Source organism: Scyliorhinus torazame, chromosome 18 (genome assembly GCF_047496885.1).
Source record: "Scyliorhinus torazame isolate Kashiwa2021f chromosome 18, sScyTor2.1, whole genome shotgun sequence".
In the NCBI taxonomy this organism is placed as follows: Eukaryota; Metazoa; Chordata; class Chondrichthyes; order Carcharhiniformes; family Scyliorhinidae; genus Scyliorhinus; species Scyliorhinus torazame.
Window position 1 is genome coordinate 75,345,965 of NC_092724.1, and position 17,401 is coordinate 75,363,365.

A 17,401-nucleotide genomic window follows, 5' to 3' on the forward strand; every position below is an offset into this window, starting at 1 on the left:
ATACTTTTCTAATTTCAGATCTTTGGAAGTGACCCCTGTGCCCCTCACTGACCCAAACCTGGTGGTCCTGATCACAAACTCCAATGTGCGTCACACCCTAACAGGCAGCGAGTACCCGACTCGGCGCATGCAATGCATGAAGGCTGCAAAGGCGCTCAAGAAAGAGAGTCTCCGAGATGTTTCTATGACTGATTTGAAAGGTTCATGCTTGCTTGGCTTTTGTACTTGTGTTTTTTTAAGGGGGTTGCTCAGTCGTAAAGAAAGCTGCCAAAATGCTCTCCAGTTCCTATTCCAACAGGGAGATGACTGAATCAAACCACTGACTATTTGCTGGTCCGAAGCTAGGGACTCCTAGATCTTATAGTCCTGTTGCCATTTCCTCCCACTGATCGCTGCAGGGCATGTCAGTGTGATGCTGGGGGTGGGGGGAGGGGGGGCGATTTCCTTTGTGTAGACACCTGGTGCAGGACATCTTTTCATCTTTTAATATGGGTATGTTGTTGCACATCAGCAGACACACGGTCCTTGACAGAGGGTCGATCCAGTTCGAGAATCAAGGGAACCTTAATGCCTGGGGATATCCCTACTGTTGCCTTCATCTGCCATCGCAGCCATTGATAGCTTATGAGTATCTTCTACCTGATCTGCTTTGAGGACTTGTTTTGATTGTGCTTTGTCTGGTTCCTCAGCTCCGACCTTACCGTCATGCGTGACCCTGCCAGAAGGCCATTCGGCCCATCTTGTCCATGCCAGCCCGAAGACACCCAGGTGCCCTTTCTCATCCCACTGTCTTGCCCCCGGTCCATAGCCCTGTAGCTTACAGCACCTAAGGTGCAGATCCAGATACTTTTAAAAAAATGTTTAGTGTCTCTGCCTTCACTACTAACTCGGGCAGCCAATTCCAGACTCCCACTACCCTCTGCGTAAAAATGTCCTTCCTCATGTCCCCTCTCCACCTTCTGCCACTTATCGTGAATCTATATCCCCAGTCATCAAAGTTCCCTTGATACTGGAACTGGACCTACCCTCTGTCAAGGACCATTCTAGAATTCTCCACCAAGGGAAAAAAAAATATTTTGTCCGCTCTATGACTTCCCCTCATAATTTTGTACACCTCAATTAAGCCACCCCTCAGCCTTCTTTGTTCCAAGGAAAATCTCTCCTCGTAGCTACACCTTTCTAGCCCTGGCCTTGCAACATTATTGTAAACACCCTCTGCACTCTCTCTCTCTCTCTCTCTCTCTCTCGAGCAATTACATCCTTTCTGTAATGTGGTGATCAGAACTGCACACAATACTCCAATTGTGACCTCATCAGTGTTTTATACAATTCTAACATTATATCCTTACTTTTATGTTCTATACCTCTGCCAATGAAGGAGAGCATTCCATGTGTTTTCTTTACAACCTTGTCCATTTGAACTGCTGCCTTTCGGGACCTGTGTACTTGTACACCAAGGTCTCTTACTTCATCTACCCCACTTAGTATATTCCCATTTATTGTGTACTCCCTACAACTGTTTGACCTCCCAAAATGCATGACCGTATACTTCTCTGTGTTAAATTCCATCTGCCACTTTATTGCCCACTCCACCAACCCATCAATATCATTTTGGAGATTATAGCTATCCTCTACACTGTCCACCACTCAGCCAATCTTCGTGTCGTCTGCAAATTTCCCAATCGTGCATGCCCAAATTGTTACTATAAAACACAGACAGAGGTCTGTATCCAGTTACAAGGTCAGCCATTTGACTGGATTTTTTTTGTCAATGCTTTCATAATGTTGAAATCTTCTGTTAGATGCCTTACTGTTCCCCCATTTCCAAAGGAAGCAAATGCAGCAAGTTTATCTCAATTCTGGTTGTGGGGACTTACAGTGCACAATTTGAGTATCTCATTTGTTACATTACAAAACTTCAAATGCATTTTATTGGCTGTAAAGCACTTTTGGAAATCCTGAAGTACATTATTGAAAAGTACAACAGAAATATATGCCTATTCTTCCCTTGTTGTAACCGGTTTCTACCTCTTGTGCCCCCTCTCGCTCTCTTCCTCACCATACCCCTTGCTTATGGTCTCTGTCTTCATATCTCTTCACTGGTCACATTCCTCTTGCGCTCTCTTCTTCACTCATGTCTTTTCCCTCTCTCTTTCCCCTCCCCCCACTCCTTCTGTCATTTTTCTCTCTCACACTCTCAGCGGCTGAGGCACATCTAGATGCGGACGTGTATTGCAGGGCCCGTCATGTGATCAGTGAAATCAAACGGACAGCTGATGCGGCCAAAGCTTTGACATCCAGAGATTACCAGGAGTTTGGGAAGCTGATGGTGGAAAGCCACAATTCACTGAGGTAAATTAGAATCTAATAATAATAATCTTTATTGTCACAAGTAGGCTTACGTTAACACTGCAATGAAGTTACTGTGAAAATCCCCTAGTCACCACATTCCGGCGCCTGTTCGGGTACACACAGGGAGAATTCAGAATATCCAATTCTACCTAACAGCACGTCTTTCGAGACTTGTGGGAGGAAACAGGAGCACCCGGAGGAAATCCACGCAGACACGGGGAGAACTTGCAGACTCCGCACAGACAGTGACCCAAGCCGGGAATCAAATTGAATATGGTGTGGAGATGGAGGGATGGGACTGTGAGATGATGTGGTGAAGACACTCTTCCTTCATGTTGGCCAAGAATTGCCATTCATTACCATTCACAGTCTTCCAGCCACTATTTAGATATATTTGCGATACCAATACGGATATTAAAAATAGTAACCTAGTATATTTTGATATTCTGTGATATACCTTTCATGTGATGCTATGAAGTTCTAATTTCTCCCACTACTATCACCAAAGGAAGGCCTGTAGCCCAGTGTTATACAGTGACAGACCTGTACCTACCAGTACTGTACCCACGTGTTATAAGACAGACCTGTACCCACCAGTACTGTACCCCAGAGTTATACAGTGACAGACCTGTGCCCACTAGTATTGTGCCCCAGTGTTATACAGTGACAAACTTGTACACACCAGTACTGGGCAGTGATTGAGCTGTCCCCACCAGTATTGTGCCCCAGTCTTATACAGTGACAGACCTGTACCCACCAGTACTGTACTCCAGTGTTATACAGTAGCAATCCTTTACGCATCAGTACTGTACTGGGCAATATACAGTTCCAAATTCTTCTTCAATACGGGCAGATGTTTGGAAAGCTGGAATTTAGAATAGCATGGCAGGGAGTCTTTGGCTGCCCAAGTGATCAAGATCACCAAGTGATTTGAAAATGTCACTGCCATTTGCCAGTGACCGCAATCTGAACAACCAGTGCTACATTTATATCAAGTGCCAATCTCAGCTTGGTGTAGGCATGCACCAAATGATGTGCTGTTGATTTCATACTGCATGGACCAACACAGCTGATTGATATTGACAAATAATATGTGATGGAGTAATTTTGGGACTAGACATCTACACAAGTCTGACATCAAGTAATGAGATAGGACAATCCTCCTAAGCATACGTCAGACATTGATGTAAATCACATTGGGATTCCATGTTTAATCTGTGTGTGTGCCATGTGTGGCTTCACTTAGGTTGTTTTGAGTTCTGTACAATTGGGCTTCTACAGTCCTGGATTAGTGATGGGAAAATCAGAGGGGGTCCCTGCTCTGATTCACTGATGGGAGGAAGCTGCAATTGCATGTACACATGGGCAAGGGGTCGCCTGTGACATTGACTGAGGATCTTATTTGTATTTGTTATCATAGAATCATAGAATTTACAGTGCAGAAGGAGGCCATTCAGCCCATCGAGTCTGCACCAGCCCTGGGAAGGAGCATCCTACCTAAGCCCACAACTCCACCCTATCCCAGTAACCCCACCTAACCTTTTTGAATACGAAGGGCAATTTAGCATGGCCAATCCACCTTACCTGCCCATCTTTGGACTGGACTATCCAGCCTTTATCCAGGCATAGGTGCCAAGAGAGAGGGAAAATGTCAGCTGCCAGCACCTTGGGTTGATACTTTCACGGTGGAAAGGGAAGAACATTGGGATTAACCGGGATGGTGTCTCCCCTCTTATGTCCTTCCGTTTTACAGAGATGATTATGAGGTTAGCTGCCCAGAGCTGGATGAGCTGGTTGCTGCAGCGATGGACGGTGAGGGGGTCTACGGCAGTCGGATGACTGGAGGCGGTTTTGGTGGCTGCACAGTTACCTTAGTGGATGCTGCAGCAGTGGAAAAAACGATCCAGCGGATTAAGGTAACAATTAAAAAGGTCGAGGCTCAAACAAAAACAGAAAGTGCTTGATAAACTCAGCAGGTCTGGCAACATCTGTGGAGAGAGAAAGAGTTAATGTTTCGAGTCTAAATGACCCTTCTGCAGAACTGAAGCAAGGTAGAAGTGTAAAGAATGATGAGGTGGGAAGGGGGATGAGAAGAGGAGGTGGGCAGAATAGAACCGGGATTTGTCAGGTCAGAGGAGATATTGACAAACTTGTTAAAGACGTAAGGCAGAAGGGGAGTGTTAAAGGTGTCATTAAGGAATGAAGAGTGGCAGAATATGTTAATGGGAGCAAGTGAACAGCAGGGGACAGGTGGACACGTGGGGGAGGGATGGAGTTTTGTTGGGACAGACCAGGGAGCAGAAAAGCAACCAACTACACAAAGGAGTGGGGTTAAGATGGAGGGGCAAGTCTACTGTCTGAAGCGGTTGAACTCAATGTTGAGTCCAGAAGGCGGTAATGCGCTTAATCAGAAGGTTTTCAGACTCCTTAAAGGGGAGCAGTCACAAGTCGTGGTACACATCGGTACCAACAACATAGGTAAGAGAAGGGACAGGGATTTAAAACAGGAATTTAGGGAGCTAGGGTGGAAGCTGAGAGCCAGGACAAAACATGTCATCTCTGGTTTGTTGCCGGTGCCACGTTCTAGTGAGGTGAGGAACAGGGAGAGAGTGCAGATAAACACGTGGCTGCAGGGATGGTGTAGGAGGGAGGGTTTCAGGTACGTGGATAATTGGAGCACATTCTGGGGAAGGTGGGTCCTGTACAGACAGGAAGGTTTGCACCTGAACCAGAGGGGCACCAATATCCTGGGAGGGAAATTTGCTACGGCTCTTCGGGGGGGTTTAAACTAATTTGTCAGGGGACTAGGAAAACGAGCTTTAGTTCAGAAGCCAGTGTCGAGAGTAGTGAGGTACTGAGGAGGGTATCAAGGTCGCAGGAGTGTACCGGCAGACAGAAAGGTGGGTTGAAGTGTGTCTACTTCAATGCAAGGAGCATCCGGAATAAGGTAGGTGAACTTGGAGCATGGATTGGTACTTGGGACTACGATGTTATGGCCATTACGGAGACATGGTTAGAACAGGGACAGGAATGGTTGTTGGAAGTTCCGGGGTATAGATGTTTCAGTAAGAGTAGGGAAGGTGGTAAAAGAGGTGGAGGTGTAGCATTGTTAATCAAGGATAGTTTAACGGCTGCAGAAAGGCAGTTTGAAGGGGATCTGCTTACTGAGGTAATATGGGCCGAAGTTAGAAATAGGAAAGGAACAAGGAACATTGTTCGGAGTTTTCTATAGGCCCCCAAATAGTAATAGATATGTGGAGGAAGAAATTGCAAAACAGATTATGGATAGGTGTGGAGGTCTCAGGGTAGTCGTCATGGGTGACTAACTTTCCAAATATTGATTGGAACCTCTATAGTCGAACAGTTCAGATGGGGCAGTTTTTGTACAGTGTGTGCAGGAGGGTTTCCTGACACAATATGTGGATAGGCCGACAAGAGGGGGGGGGGGCTCATTGGATTTGGTACTGGGTAATGAACCGGGCCAAGTGTTAGATTTGTTTGTGGGAGAGCACTTTGGAGATAGTGACCACAATTCGGTGTCTTTCACTATTGCAATGGAGAGGGATAGGGCCATACGGCAGGGCAAGGTTTATAATTGGGGGAGGGGTAATTATGATGCGATTAGGTAAGAATTAGGGAGCATAAGATGGGAACAGAAACTGTCAGAGAAAGGCACAAATGAATAGTGGAGCTTGTTCAAGGAACAAATACTGCGTATCCTTGATAGGCATGTCCCTGTCAGGCAGGGAGGAAATGGCCATGTGAGGGAACCACGGTTCACAAAAGAGGTTGAATGTCTTGTCAAGAGGAAAAAGGAAGAGTATGTAAGGATGAGAAAACAAGGTTCAGTAGGGTCGCTTGAGGGTTGCAAGGTAGCAAGGAATGAGCAGCGAAAACAGCGCGGGAGGAGAGAGAGCCGGGACAGCGAAAACAGCGCAAAGTGAGTGCACAAAAGGTGTGGCAGGAGTGCCTTTAGTCACGGAGTGCTGATTGGAACAGAGTGCATCTGAGTTTAGGTGAGTGACTGAGTTCGGGTGAGTGGTGAGAGAGGGCTGTGTTTTTGTTGGTGTTCGGGTTTACCCTTGAGGTTCTATAAAACATTAAAAAAAAAAAATTATTTAAATTAATTAACTAATTGAATATGGCTGGACAGGTGATGTGCTGTTGCTGTATGATGATGGCACTGGTGGATCCCATTGAGACCGTCAGTGACCACATCTGCAGCAAGTGTTGGCTGCTCGAGGAACTTCGGCTCGAATTGATGAGCTGGAGACCGAGCTGCACACATTGCGGCACATCAGGGAGGGAGAAAATTACCTGGACGCTTTGTTTCAGGAGGCAGTCACACCCGCTAGAATAAGTACTGTTAATTCGGACAGTGGTCAGGGACAGAGTGGTGTGACTGCAAGGGAGGCAGGTAGGGGGATCCTGAGTTTAGGAGTTGAGGAGCCTCAGCCCTTGACCTTGTCCAACAGGTATGAGGTACTTGCTCCCTGTGTGGATGAGGAAGAGGGCTGTAGGGAGGATGCATTGACTGACCACTGCACCGTGGTACAGGAAGCCATTCAAGAGGGGGGGAGCAAAAAGACAAGTGGTAGTTGTAGGGGATTCTATAATTAGGGGGATTGATGGCATCCTTTGTAAGCCAGATCGAGAGTCCCGCATGGTATGTTGCCTGCCCGGTGCCAGGGTGAGGGACACCTCTGATCGGCTTGAAAGGATTTTGGAGAGGGAGGGGGAGGATCCAGTTGTTGTGGTCCACGTTGGGACTAACAACATAGGTAAGACTAGGAAAGAGGACCTGTTTGGGGATTATCAAACACTAGGGACTAAATTAAAGAACAGGTCCTCCAGGGTTATAATCTCTGGATTACTACCTGAGCCACGTGCCAATTGGCATAGGGTTGAGAAAATTAGGAAAGTTAACACGTGGCTAAAGGAGTGGTGTGGGAAAGAGGGATTCCATTTCATGGGGCATTGGCATCTGTACTGGGGCAGGAGGGACCTGTACCGTTGGGACGGTCTTCATTCTGGGACCAGTGTTCTAGCGAATAGGATAAATAGGCTGGTCACAAGGACTTTAAACTAGAAAGTTGCGGGGAAGGGAAGCGTAAAGCTATGGACAGTATAATGGTTAATGGCGATCAAGGCAGCAGGTTACGTGACAGGTTATTATGTAGAGATATGGGTTCAAAGACTAGGAAAATTAGGAGAAAGGGTAAGAGGAAAAATAAATTGCGAAAAGTTACTGATCAAGGTGTTAGAATTCATAACAAAGACATAAAAAACAGCATAAGTGTACTTTACCTGAATGCTCGTAGTATACGAAATAAGGTAAATGAGTTGATGGCGCAAATCATCGTGAATGACTACGATTTAGTGGCCATTACTGAAACATGGTTAAAAGATGGTCACGACTGGGAGTTAAATATCCAAGGGTATCAGACTATACGAAAGGATAGAATGGACGGTAAGGGCGGTGGTGTAGCTTTGTTGTTTAAGGATGGCATCCGGGCAATAGTAAGGGATGATATTGGTGCTATGGAGGACAAGGTTGAATCAATTTGGGTGGAAATCAGGAATAGTAAGGCGAAAAGGTCACTGATAGGAGTAGTCTATAGGCCACCAAATAGTAACAGGATGGTAGGGCAGGCAATAAGTAAAGAAATAACGGATGCATGTAGAAATGGTACAGCGGTTATCATGGGAGATTTTAATCTGCATATCAATTGGTTTAACCAGGTTGGTAAAGACAGCCTTGAGGAGGAGTTTATAGAATGTGCCCGGGATAATTTCCTGGAACAGTATGTAATGGAACCTACAAGGGAACAAGCGGTCCTAGATCTGGTCCTGTGTAATGAGGCAGGATTGATTAATGATCTCATAGTTCGGGATCCTCTTGGAAGGAGCGACCACAATATGGTGGAATTTAAAATACAGTTGGAGGATGACAAGGTAAAATCAAACACTAGTGTTTTGTGCTTAAACAAAGGCGATTACAATGGGATGAGAGAAGAACTAGCTAAGGTAGACTGGGAGCAAAGACTTCATGGTGAAGCAGTTGAGGAACAGTGGAGAACCTTCCGAGCGATCTTTCAGAGTGTTCAGAAAAGGTTCATACCGACAAAAAAGAAAGACGGTAGAAAGGGGAAAAATCAACCGTGGATATCTAAGGAGGTGAGGGAGAGTATCAAATTGAAGGAAAAAACATACAAAGTGGCAAAAATTAGTGGGAGACTAGAGGACTGGGAAGTCTTTAGGGGACAACAGAAAGCTACTAAAAAAGCTATAACGAAGAGTAAGGTAGACTATGAAAGTAAACTGGCTCAGAACATAAAAGCAGATAGTAAAAACTTCTACAAATATATAAGACAAAAAAGAGTGGCTAAGGTAAATATTGGTCCTTTGGAAGATGAGAAGGGAGATTTAATAATAGGAGACGAGGAAATGGCTGAGGAGCTGAACAGGTTTTTTGGGTCAGTCTTCACAGTGGAGGACACAAATAACATGCCAGTGACTGATGGAAATAAAGATATGATAGGTGAGGACCTTGAGATGATTGTAATCACTAAGGAGGCAGTATTACATAAGAACATAAGAACTAGGAGCAGGAGTAGGCCACCTGGCCCCTCGAGCCTGCTCCGCCATTCAATGAGATCATGGCTGATCTTTTGTGGACTCAGCTCCACTTTCCGGCCCGAACACCATAACCCTTAATCCCTTTATTCTTCAAAAAACTATCTATCTTTATCTTAAAAACATTTAATGAAGGAGCCTCTACTGCTTCACTGGGCAAGGAATTCCATAGATTCACAACCCTTTGGGTGAAGAAGTTCCTCCTAAACTCAGTCCTAAATCTACTTCCCCTTATTTTGAGGCTATGCCCCCTAGTTCTGCTTTCACCCGCCAGTGGAAACAACCTGCCCACATCTATCCTATCGATTCCAAACCTCGATTGGGCAAGCTAACGTGGCTAAAGGTAGACAAGTCTCCTGGCCCTGATGGGATGCATCTCAGAGTGTTAAAAGAGATGGCTAGAGAAATTGTAAATGCACTAGTGATAATTTATCAAAATTCACTAGACTCTGGGGTGGTCCCAGAGGATTGGAAAGTAGCAAACGTGACACCACTGTTTAAAAAAGGAGGTCGGCAGAAAGCGGGTAATTATAGGCCGGTAAGCTTAACTTCGGTTGTAGAGAAAATGCTGGAATCTATCATTAAGGAGGAAATAGCGGGGCACCTGGAGGGAAATTGTCCCATTGGGCAGGCACAGCATTGGTTCACAAAGAGTAGGTCGTGTCTGACTAATTTGGTAGAATTTTTTGAGGACGTTACCAGTGCAGTAGATAACGGGGAGCCAATGGATGTGGTACATCTGGATTTCCAGAAAGCTTTTGACAAGGTGCCACACAAAAGGTTGCTGCATAAACTAAAGATGCATGGCATTGAGGGTAAAGTGGTAGTATGGGTAGAGGATTGGTTAACTAACAGAAAGCAGAGAGTGGGGATAAATGGGTGTTTCTCTGGTTGGCAACCTGTAACTAGTGGGGTCCCTCAAGTTTCAGTGTTGGGCCCGCAGTTGTTCACAATTTACATTGACGATTTGGAGTTGGGGACCAAGTGCAATGTGTCAAAGTTTGCAGACGACATAAGATGAGTGGTAAAGCAAAAAGTGCAGAGGATACCGGAAGTCTGCAGAAGGATTTGGATAGGTTAGGTGAATGGGCTAGGGTCTGGCAGATGGAATTCAATGTTGCCAAGAGTGAGGCTATCCATTTTGGGAGGAATAACAGCAGAATGGATTATTATTTAAACGGTAAGATGTTAAAACATGCTGCTGTGCAGAGGGACCTGGGTGTGCTGGTGCACGAGTCGCAAAAAGTTGGTGTGCAGGTGCAACAGGTGATTAAGAAGGCTAATCGAGTTTTGTCTTTCATTGCTAGAGGGATGGAGTTCAAGACTAGGGAGGTTATGCTGCAATTGTATAGGGTGTTGGTGAGGCCGCATCTGGAGTATTGTGTTCAGTTTTGGTCTCCTTACCTGAGAAAGGACATATTGGCACTGGAGGGAGTGCAGAGGAGATTCACTAGGTTGATCCCAGAGTTGAGGGGATTAGATTATGACGAGAGGTTGAGTAGACTGGGACTGTACTCATTGGAGTTTAGAAGGATGCGGGGGGGATCTTATTGAAACATATAAAATTATGAAGGGAATAGATAGGATAGATGCGGGCAGGTTGTTTCCACTGGTCGGGGAAAGCAGAACTAGGGGGCATAGCCTCAAAATAAGGGGAAGTAGATTTAGGATGGAGTGTAGGAGGAACTTCTTCACCCAAAGGGTTGTGAATCTCTGGAATTCCTTGCCCAGTGAAGCAGTTGAGGCTCCTTCTTTAAACGTTTTTAAGAAAAAGATAGATACCTTTCGAAAGAATAAAGGGATTCGGGGATATGGTGTACGGGCCGGAGAGTGGAGCTGAGTCCACAAAGATCAGCCATGATCTCATTAAATGGCGGAGCAGGCTCGAGGGGCCAGATGGCCTACTCCTGTTCCTAGTTCTTATGTAAAAGGGCTTAGGAGAGCTAGGAGGGGGCATGAGAAGTCCTTGGCGGGTCTGATCAAGGAAAACCCCAAGGCTTTTTACTCTTGTGTGATAAATAAAAGAATGACCAGGGTGAGGGTAGGGCCGGTCAAAGACAGTAGTGGGAACTTGTGCATGGAGTCAGAAGAAATAGGAGAGGCGTTGAATGAATACTTTTCTTCAGTGTTCACAAAGGAGAGGGGCCATGTTTTTGAGGATGAGAGTGTGATTCAGGCTGGTAGGCTGGAGGAAGTACATGTTCTGAGGAAGGATGTATTAGCAATTTTGAAAAACCTGAGGGTCGACAAGTCCCCTGGGCCAGATGGGATATACTCAAGGATTCTTTGGGAGGCAAGGGATGAGATTGCAGAGCCTTTGGCTTTGATCTTTGGGTCCTCGCTGTCCACGGGGATAGTGCCAGAGGACTGGAGAGTGGCGAATGTTGTTCCTCTGTTCAAGAAGGGGAATAGGAATGACCCTGGTAATTATAGGCCAGTTAGTCTTACTTCGGTGGTCGGGAAGATAATGGAAAAGTCCTGAAGGATAGGATTTATGACCATTTGGAAAGATGCAGCTTAATCCGGGATAGTCAACATGGATTCGTGAAAGGTAGGTCTTGCCTCACAAATTTGATTGAATTCTTTGAGGAGGTAACTAAGTGTGTAGATGAAGGTAGAGCAGTTGATATCGTATACATGGATTTTAGTAAGGCGTTTGATAAGGTTCCCCATGGTCGGCTCATGAAGAAAATAAGGAGGTGTGGGGTAGATGGAAAAATGGTCAATTGGATAAGTAACTGGCTATCACATAGAAGACAGAGGGTGGTGGTCGATGGAAAATTTTCAGACTGGAGACCAATTACCAGTGGTGTACCACAGGGATCAGTGCTGGGTCCTCTGCTATTTGTGATTTTTATCAATGACTTGGAGGAGGGAGCTGAAGGGTGGGTCAGTAAATTTGCTGATGACACCAAGATTGGTGGAGTAGTGGATGAGGTGGAGGGCTGTTGTAGGCTGCAAAGAGACATTGATAGGATGCAGAGCAGGGCCGAAAAATGACAGATGGAGTTTAACCCTGATAAGTGCGAGGTGATTCATTTTGGTAGAAAAAATTTGAATGTGGATTACAGGGTCAACGGCAGTGTTCTGAGGAATGTGGAGGAACAGAGAAATCTTGGGGTTCATGTCCACAGATCTCTGAAGGTTGCCACTCAAGTGGATAGAGCCGTGAAGAAGGCTTGTAATGTGTTAGCGTTTATTAACGGGGCTTGAGTTTAAGAGCCGCGGGGTTATGCTGCAACTGTACATGACCCTGGTGAGACCACATTTGGAATATCGTGTGCAGTTCTGGTCACATCATTATAGGAAGGATGTGGAAGCATTGGAAAGGGTGCAAAGGAGATTTACCAGGATGCTGCCTGGTTTGCAGGGTAGGTCTTATGAGGAAAAGGTTGAGGGAGCTACGGCTTTTCTCTTTGAAGAGGAGAAGGATGAGAGGCGACTTAATAGAGGTTTATAAGATAATGAGGGGGATAGGTGGAGTGGAAGTTCAGAGACTATTTCCTCGGGTGGATGTAGCTGTTACAAGGGGGCATAACTATAAGATTCAGGGTGGGAGATATAGGAGGGATGTCCGAGGTAGGTTCTTTACTCAGAGAGTGGTTAGGGTGTGGAATGGACTGCCTGCTGTGATAGTGGAGTCGGACACTTTAGCAACTTTTAAGCGGTTATTGGATAGGCACATGGAGCACGCCAGAATGACGGAGTGGGATAGCTTGATCTTGGTTTCGGACAATGCTCGGCACAACATCGAGGGCCGAAGGGCCTGTTCTGTGCTGTATTGTTCTATGTTCTATATGTTCTAATTGGAAGATGAGGTGTTGTTCTTCCAGTTTGCATTAGGCATCACTGGAGCATTGCAACAGGCCTAGGGTGGACATGTGAGAATGAGAGCAAGATGCTACGTTGAAAGGGAAAGCAGCAGGATGGCTGGGGTCGTACTTGCGGATGGAGCAAAGGTATTCCGCAAAGAGGTCACCCAATCTGCGTTTAGTCTCCAATGTAGAGGAGACTGCATTGGGAGCAGCAAAACAGTAGACCAAATTGAAGGAGGTGCAGGTGAAATGCAGTTTCACCTGAAAAGTGTTTGGGCCCCTGGACAGTGAGGGGGTAAAGGGGCAAGTGATGCATCTCTTGCAATTGCAAGGGAAGGTGCTGTGAGAAGGGGATGAAGGGTTCGGGGCGATGGAAGAGTGGACCAGGATGTCACGGAGGGAGTGGTCTCTGGAATGTTGAAGGGGGAGCGATGGTAAGATATGTTTGGCGGTAGCCTCATGTTGGATGATCCTTTAAATGCGGAGGTTAGTTCGGTGAAAAATGAGGACAAGAAGGAGCCTGTCATGGTTCTGTGAGGGAGGGGGAAGGGTGAGGGCAGAGGTGCGGGAAATGGATCGGACAAGGTTGAGAGCCCTATCAACCACAGTGGGGGAATTCTTGGTTGAGGAAAATGGCAGGCTGTTTTCGAAGATTTATTTCCGATTTCCAGCATCTGCAGTTTTTTTGCTTTTATTTGAGGCACTATCTAAGTTTGTCCATAGATTAGGGGTAGGCTGCAATTTATTTATTGGATGAATTGAAAATCCAGTTGCCCAGTTTCAACTGGAACAAAATTATATTGTCAATGAACTAGTAACCCAGAGACCTATCACAGCAGATGGTGAAATTTCAATTCAATAAAATTCTGGAACTAAAAGTCTAATGATGACCATGAAACCATTGTCGTAAAAACTCAGCTTTCACTAATGTCCTTTAGGGGAGGAAATCAGCCATCCTGACCCGGTCTGGCCGACTGTGGCTTTGGAATGGTTCTGTCAGTGGAGCTGTAGTTGCCAGGTGTGCCTCTATCATCCTTGCTAAACTATGGGAACTGTCTTCATGTGTTTCAGTCGACTGGAACACTTTGGCTCTTAGGTACCTCCCCAAAATGAGACAATGCTTCATTAATCTTTTCTGTTGTATCTCTAATCACTCTTGGACATGGTTAATCCATTTGAGGGGTCTGTACTAACTTTTAGTCCAATTAGAAAGACTCGGCTGGATTTTCCATTCCTGAGACGGCGGGGCAGGGTTCGTGGACTTCCATGATAGCAAAACTGGTGGCACACCTGGATCAATTCAGCGACTGATAAGGGGCTAGCACCGGCGCCACGTGGAAACAATTGATTCATGAGAAATGGTGCCAGATTCCTGGATTCGCGATTGACGTTCAGGAGGCTGACAAGCTGCAACCGCATATACTCACTTCACTCCCCTCAGACAACATCCCAGCCAACAAGATGGCCGCAAGAAACGCGGGCACCACGCTTCAGACACCGAATTCAATACTCTCCTGGATGCAGTGGAGGAGGGACAGGCCACACTGTACCCCAGCCCAGGCAGGAGGCTGTCAGCCGCTGCCGTGAGGCATGATTGGGTGGGTGCAGGTGGCAGAGGCCCTGAGCGCCACGAGTAACACCGTCCTGCACTGCGGGAAAAACTGCATGACCTCCTCAGGGCGGCCAGAATAGGCAACGCTGTGCCCCGGCACCAACCCCGTCAACACACACACAACTCAAGCCCCCCACTAGGAAGGCGGCTGAACCCCTACCCTGCCAGCACCCATTCCAGCGCCATGGCTGTATGCCTGGGCCACTGAGACCACCAGCTACCCACATTCTGGGCTGTATGCGTCGGACTGTCTAACGTCGTAATTTTCTGACCCTCAAACCCCGGACGTTGTGGATAGGCTGGGGTCACCACCCTCCCCCCTGACCGTTCCCATCTCCACCACCCCAGGTATCCGATGGCACTGAGTGATGGAATGATCAGCTCGTATGCACGGATCGTCCAGGTAGATGTTGGAAAGGGCTTCTGTGGACAGGAGTAAGACATTGTCAGAGCACCAGAGCTCATCCCAGAACATCTTGTTTTCATCTTGCATCCCATGGACCAGACCCGCTGTTGCTGCCAACCTGTAGTGCAGCAGGTATGAATCACAGATCACAGAGGGGATTCCAGACCGGGAGGGAGGTTGTAGGGTGGGGATACGATGTCCGCACTCCTGGCCAACCCCCACCCCCCCTAGTCGGTGAACCTGGAGTCTATCATTATCCCATGCGCATTGGCCCTGCCGCACATATGTCGTGCGGCCTGGGCCCTATTTCCTGTGCATCCTCTCCCTCCCCATCAACCTTCTCGTCAGACGAGGACTGGCGTTCATCCTTCTTCTCCACATTGCAATTGCGCAATGTTGTGGAGGACGCAGCAGGCCGCCACGATGCGGGTGATCCTCTCAGCATCATACTGGAGGGCCCCTCCAGAGTGGTCCAGGCATCTGATCGCATTTTCAGGATGCCGAAGCACTGCTTTATCGTGCCCCTGGTCACTGCATGGCGGTGTCGTAGCGGGTCTCCGCATTGGTCTGTGGCCTTCAGATAGGCGTCATCAGCCACGACCGCAGCGGTCTTGAAGAGGCCGGAAATCGTTGAGTGTACTAGGATGAAGGCGTCGTACACACTGCTCGTATCAGGCGCAGACATGCATGATGCACAGCTGATGGTGTCATTGAGTGGCTTGTGTAGAGCGGCCTGTCATCTGCAGGTGCTTGTCGGGCGACATGCATCCCATCGATCACCCCCTGGACTCAGGCCATATCGACGATGACGGCGAACCCCGCTGCCCGGGCATCCTGGTGGGCTTGGTCCACATAGAAATAGATGTATTGAGCCGCCTTGGCATATAGGGCCTCCGTGACAGCATGGATGCACCTGTACACCGTCTCGGACTGTTCCCCACTCGACGCCTAGAAGGACCCCTTGGCGTAAAGGTTCAGGGCGACCGCCACCTTGACGGCCACTGGGAGCGGTGTCCTCCCCCATTCCCTTGCGGTGCCAGTTGTGCCGTCATCTGGCAGATATGTCACACTGTCTCCCTGCTCAGGCGGAGTCTTCGACGGCAATCCAGTCCGACAGGTCCTCAAATGATGGGTGCGGCCGGTACCCCCGAGGCCTCATGCGGCGCCTCCTTTGCACCTCCTCCTCGGCCTATTGGGTGTCCGGCTCTCCATCCTCACCGACTGCCTTCTGTTCCGCTGCTGCACGCTCGGCTGCTACAGCTTCCTCCTCCTCGAGCTCAGACAGCCAGAGGGCATCCCCAGGATTGAAGCGACGAGCAGGGGGCTACGATTGCTGGTTTCATTCATTGTCCATTGTCTGCAGGGGATAAATGGCCGACATGTTGGCATGGTGAATACCCCTGTACCTAACAGCTACACGGTGGCCCCCACTGGCACTTTGGACCCTTCCCCTGCATGTCCTCCACCCCTCCCTGCCCCGGGCCCCATTGCTGCCCAGCACCGTGGGTGTCCCCGTCTGTCCCTGCTGCCAGAGGTGCTGTTGGCTGGCACTGCCCATGCCAGCGGTACACTCTGGTACCCGTCCAGTGCCCTTGTAGAGGCTACGGTGGGTATTGTCCGTGGGTGGGCCGCCTGATGCACTGCCGGTGGGTGGTGTCCGGGTGGAATGGTGGAGGGTGGGGTGCGGGTTTGGAGGAACCCATATGTCCGGTGTCACTCTGCAGAACCAAGGCCAAGGTGGGTGGTCAGTGGGGTGTGCAGCAAGATGGCTGCCTTGCAGGCCATGGCAATGGTGGTGTGTTTCCATGGGCACTACCCCAGTCCCCGGCCACGCGGCCCATTCCCCCCCCCCCCCCCCCCCTCGCCAGCCCGACCAGTGTCCAACCCGATAGCCCACGATCTCTCTGCATCCGACCTCTGGGTTGTTTCCTACCTGAGGGGATGTTTAGCACAGGGCTAAATCGCTAGCTTTGAAAGCAGACCAAGGCAGGCCAGCAACACGGTTCAATTCCCGTAACAGCCTCCCCGAACAGGCGCCGGAATATGGCGACTAGGGGCTTTTCACAGTAACTTCATTTGAAGCCTACTTGTGACAATAAGCGATTTTCATTTCATTTCATTTCATTTCATCTCTCCCTCATCAACCAAGATGCCGGTTTCACAATTTTTTAAAGCACAAGTGAACCTCATCGTCGGGACTTCGGCCATTGGAGGTGGAGAATCACGGAAGCCCCAGAGAATACCTGGTCAGTCCCGCTAATGATATGCCAATAGTATTTACTGTACATGCGTTCTGGAACGCATTGGCGCCGCTGTCGAGGTGACAGAGAATTGTGATTTGCCGTGAAACCGGCGCCTTCCATGATTTCAGCGTCAGAACCGGCAATCGCGTTTCCTGATCCCACGTCAAGCGACAAAGAATCCTGCCCGCTGATTTTCATGTCAAAGTACTAGAGGGCACTCTTTGAAAAGTATTATTTCATCTGCTGTAGACAATGTTTTAATCACCACCTGCTGTTTGTCTTAAACAAGGCCTTTGGGTTTTTTTTTCTTGTTCTTTTCCTTTTACTGATCCTGTTA

The 17,401-nt window shown here is 47.9% G+C and overlaps 1 protein-coding gene across 1 annotated transcript in view; it reads left to right on the plus strand.

Moving 5' to 3' along the window:
* galk1 (galactokinase 1) overlaps window positions 1-17,401 on the plus strand; it is a 48,411-nt gene that overhangs the window by 27,312 nt on the left and 3,698 nt on the right. The window contains exons 5-7 of the mRNA XM_072482929.1: window positions 19-200; window positions 2,202-2,352; window positions 4,106-4,268. Of these exons, the coding sequence (XP_072339030.1) occupies window positions 19-200; window positions 2,202-2,352; window positions 4,106-4,268 (496 nt within the window). The remainder of the gene's footprint in view (window positions 1-18; window positions 201-2,201; window positions 2,353-4,105; window positions 4,269-17,401) is intronic.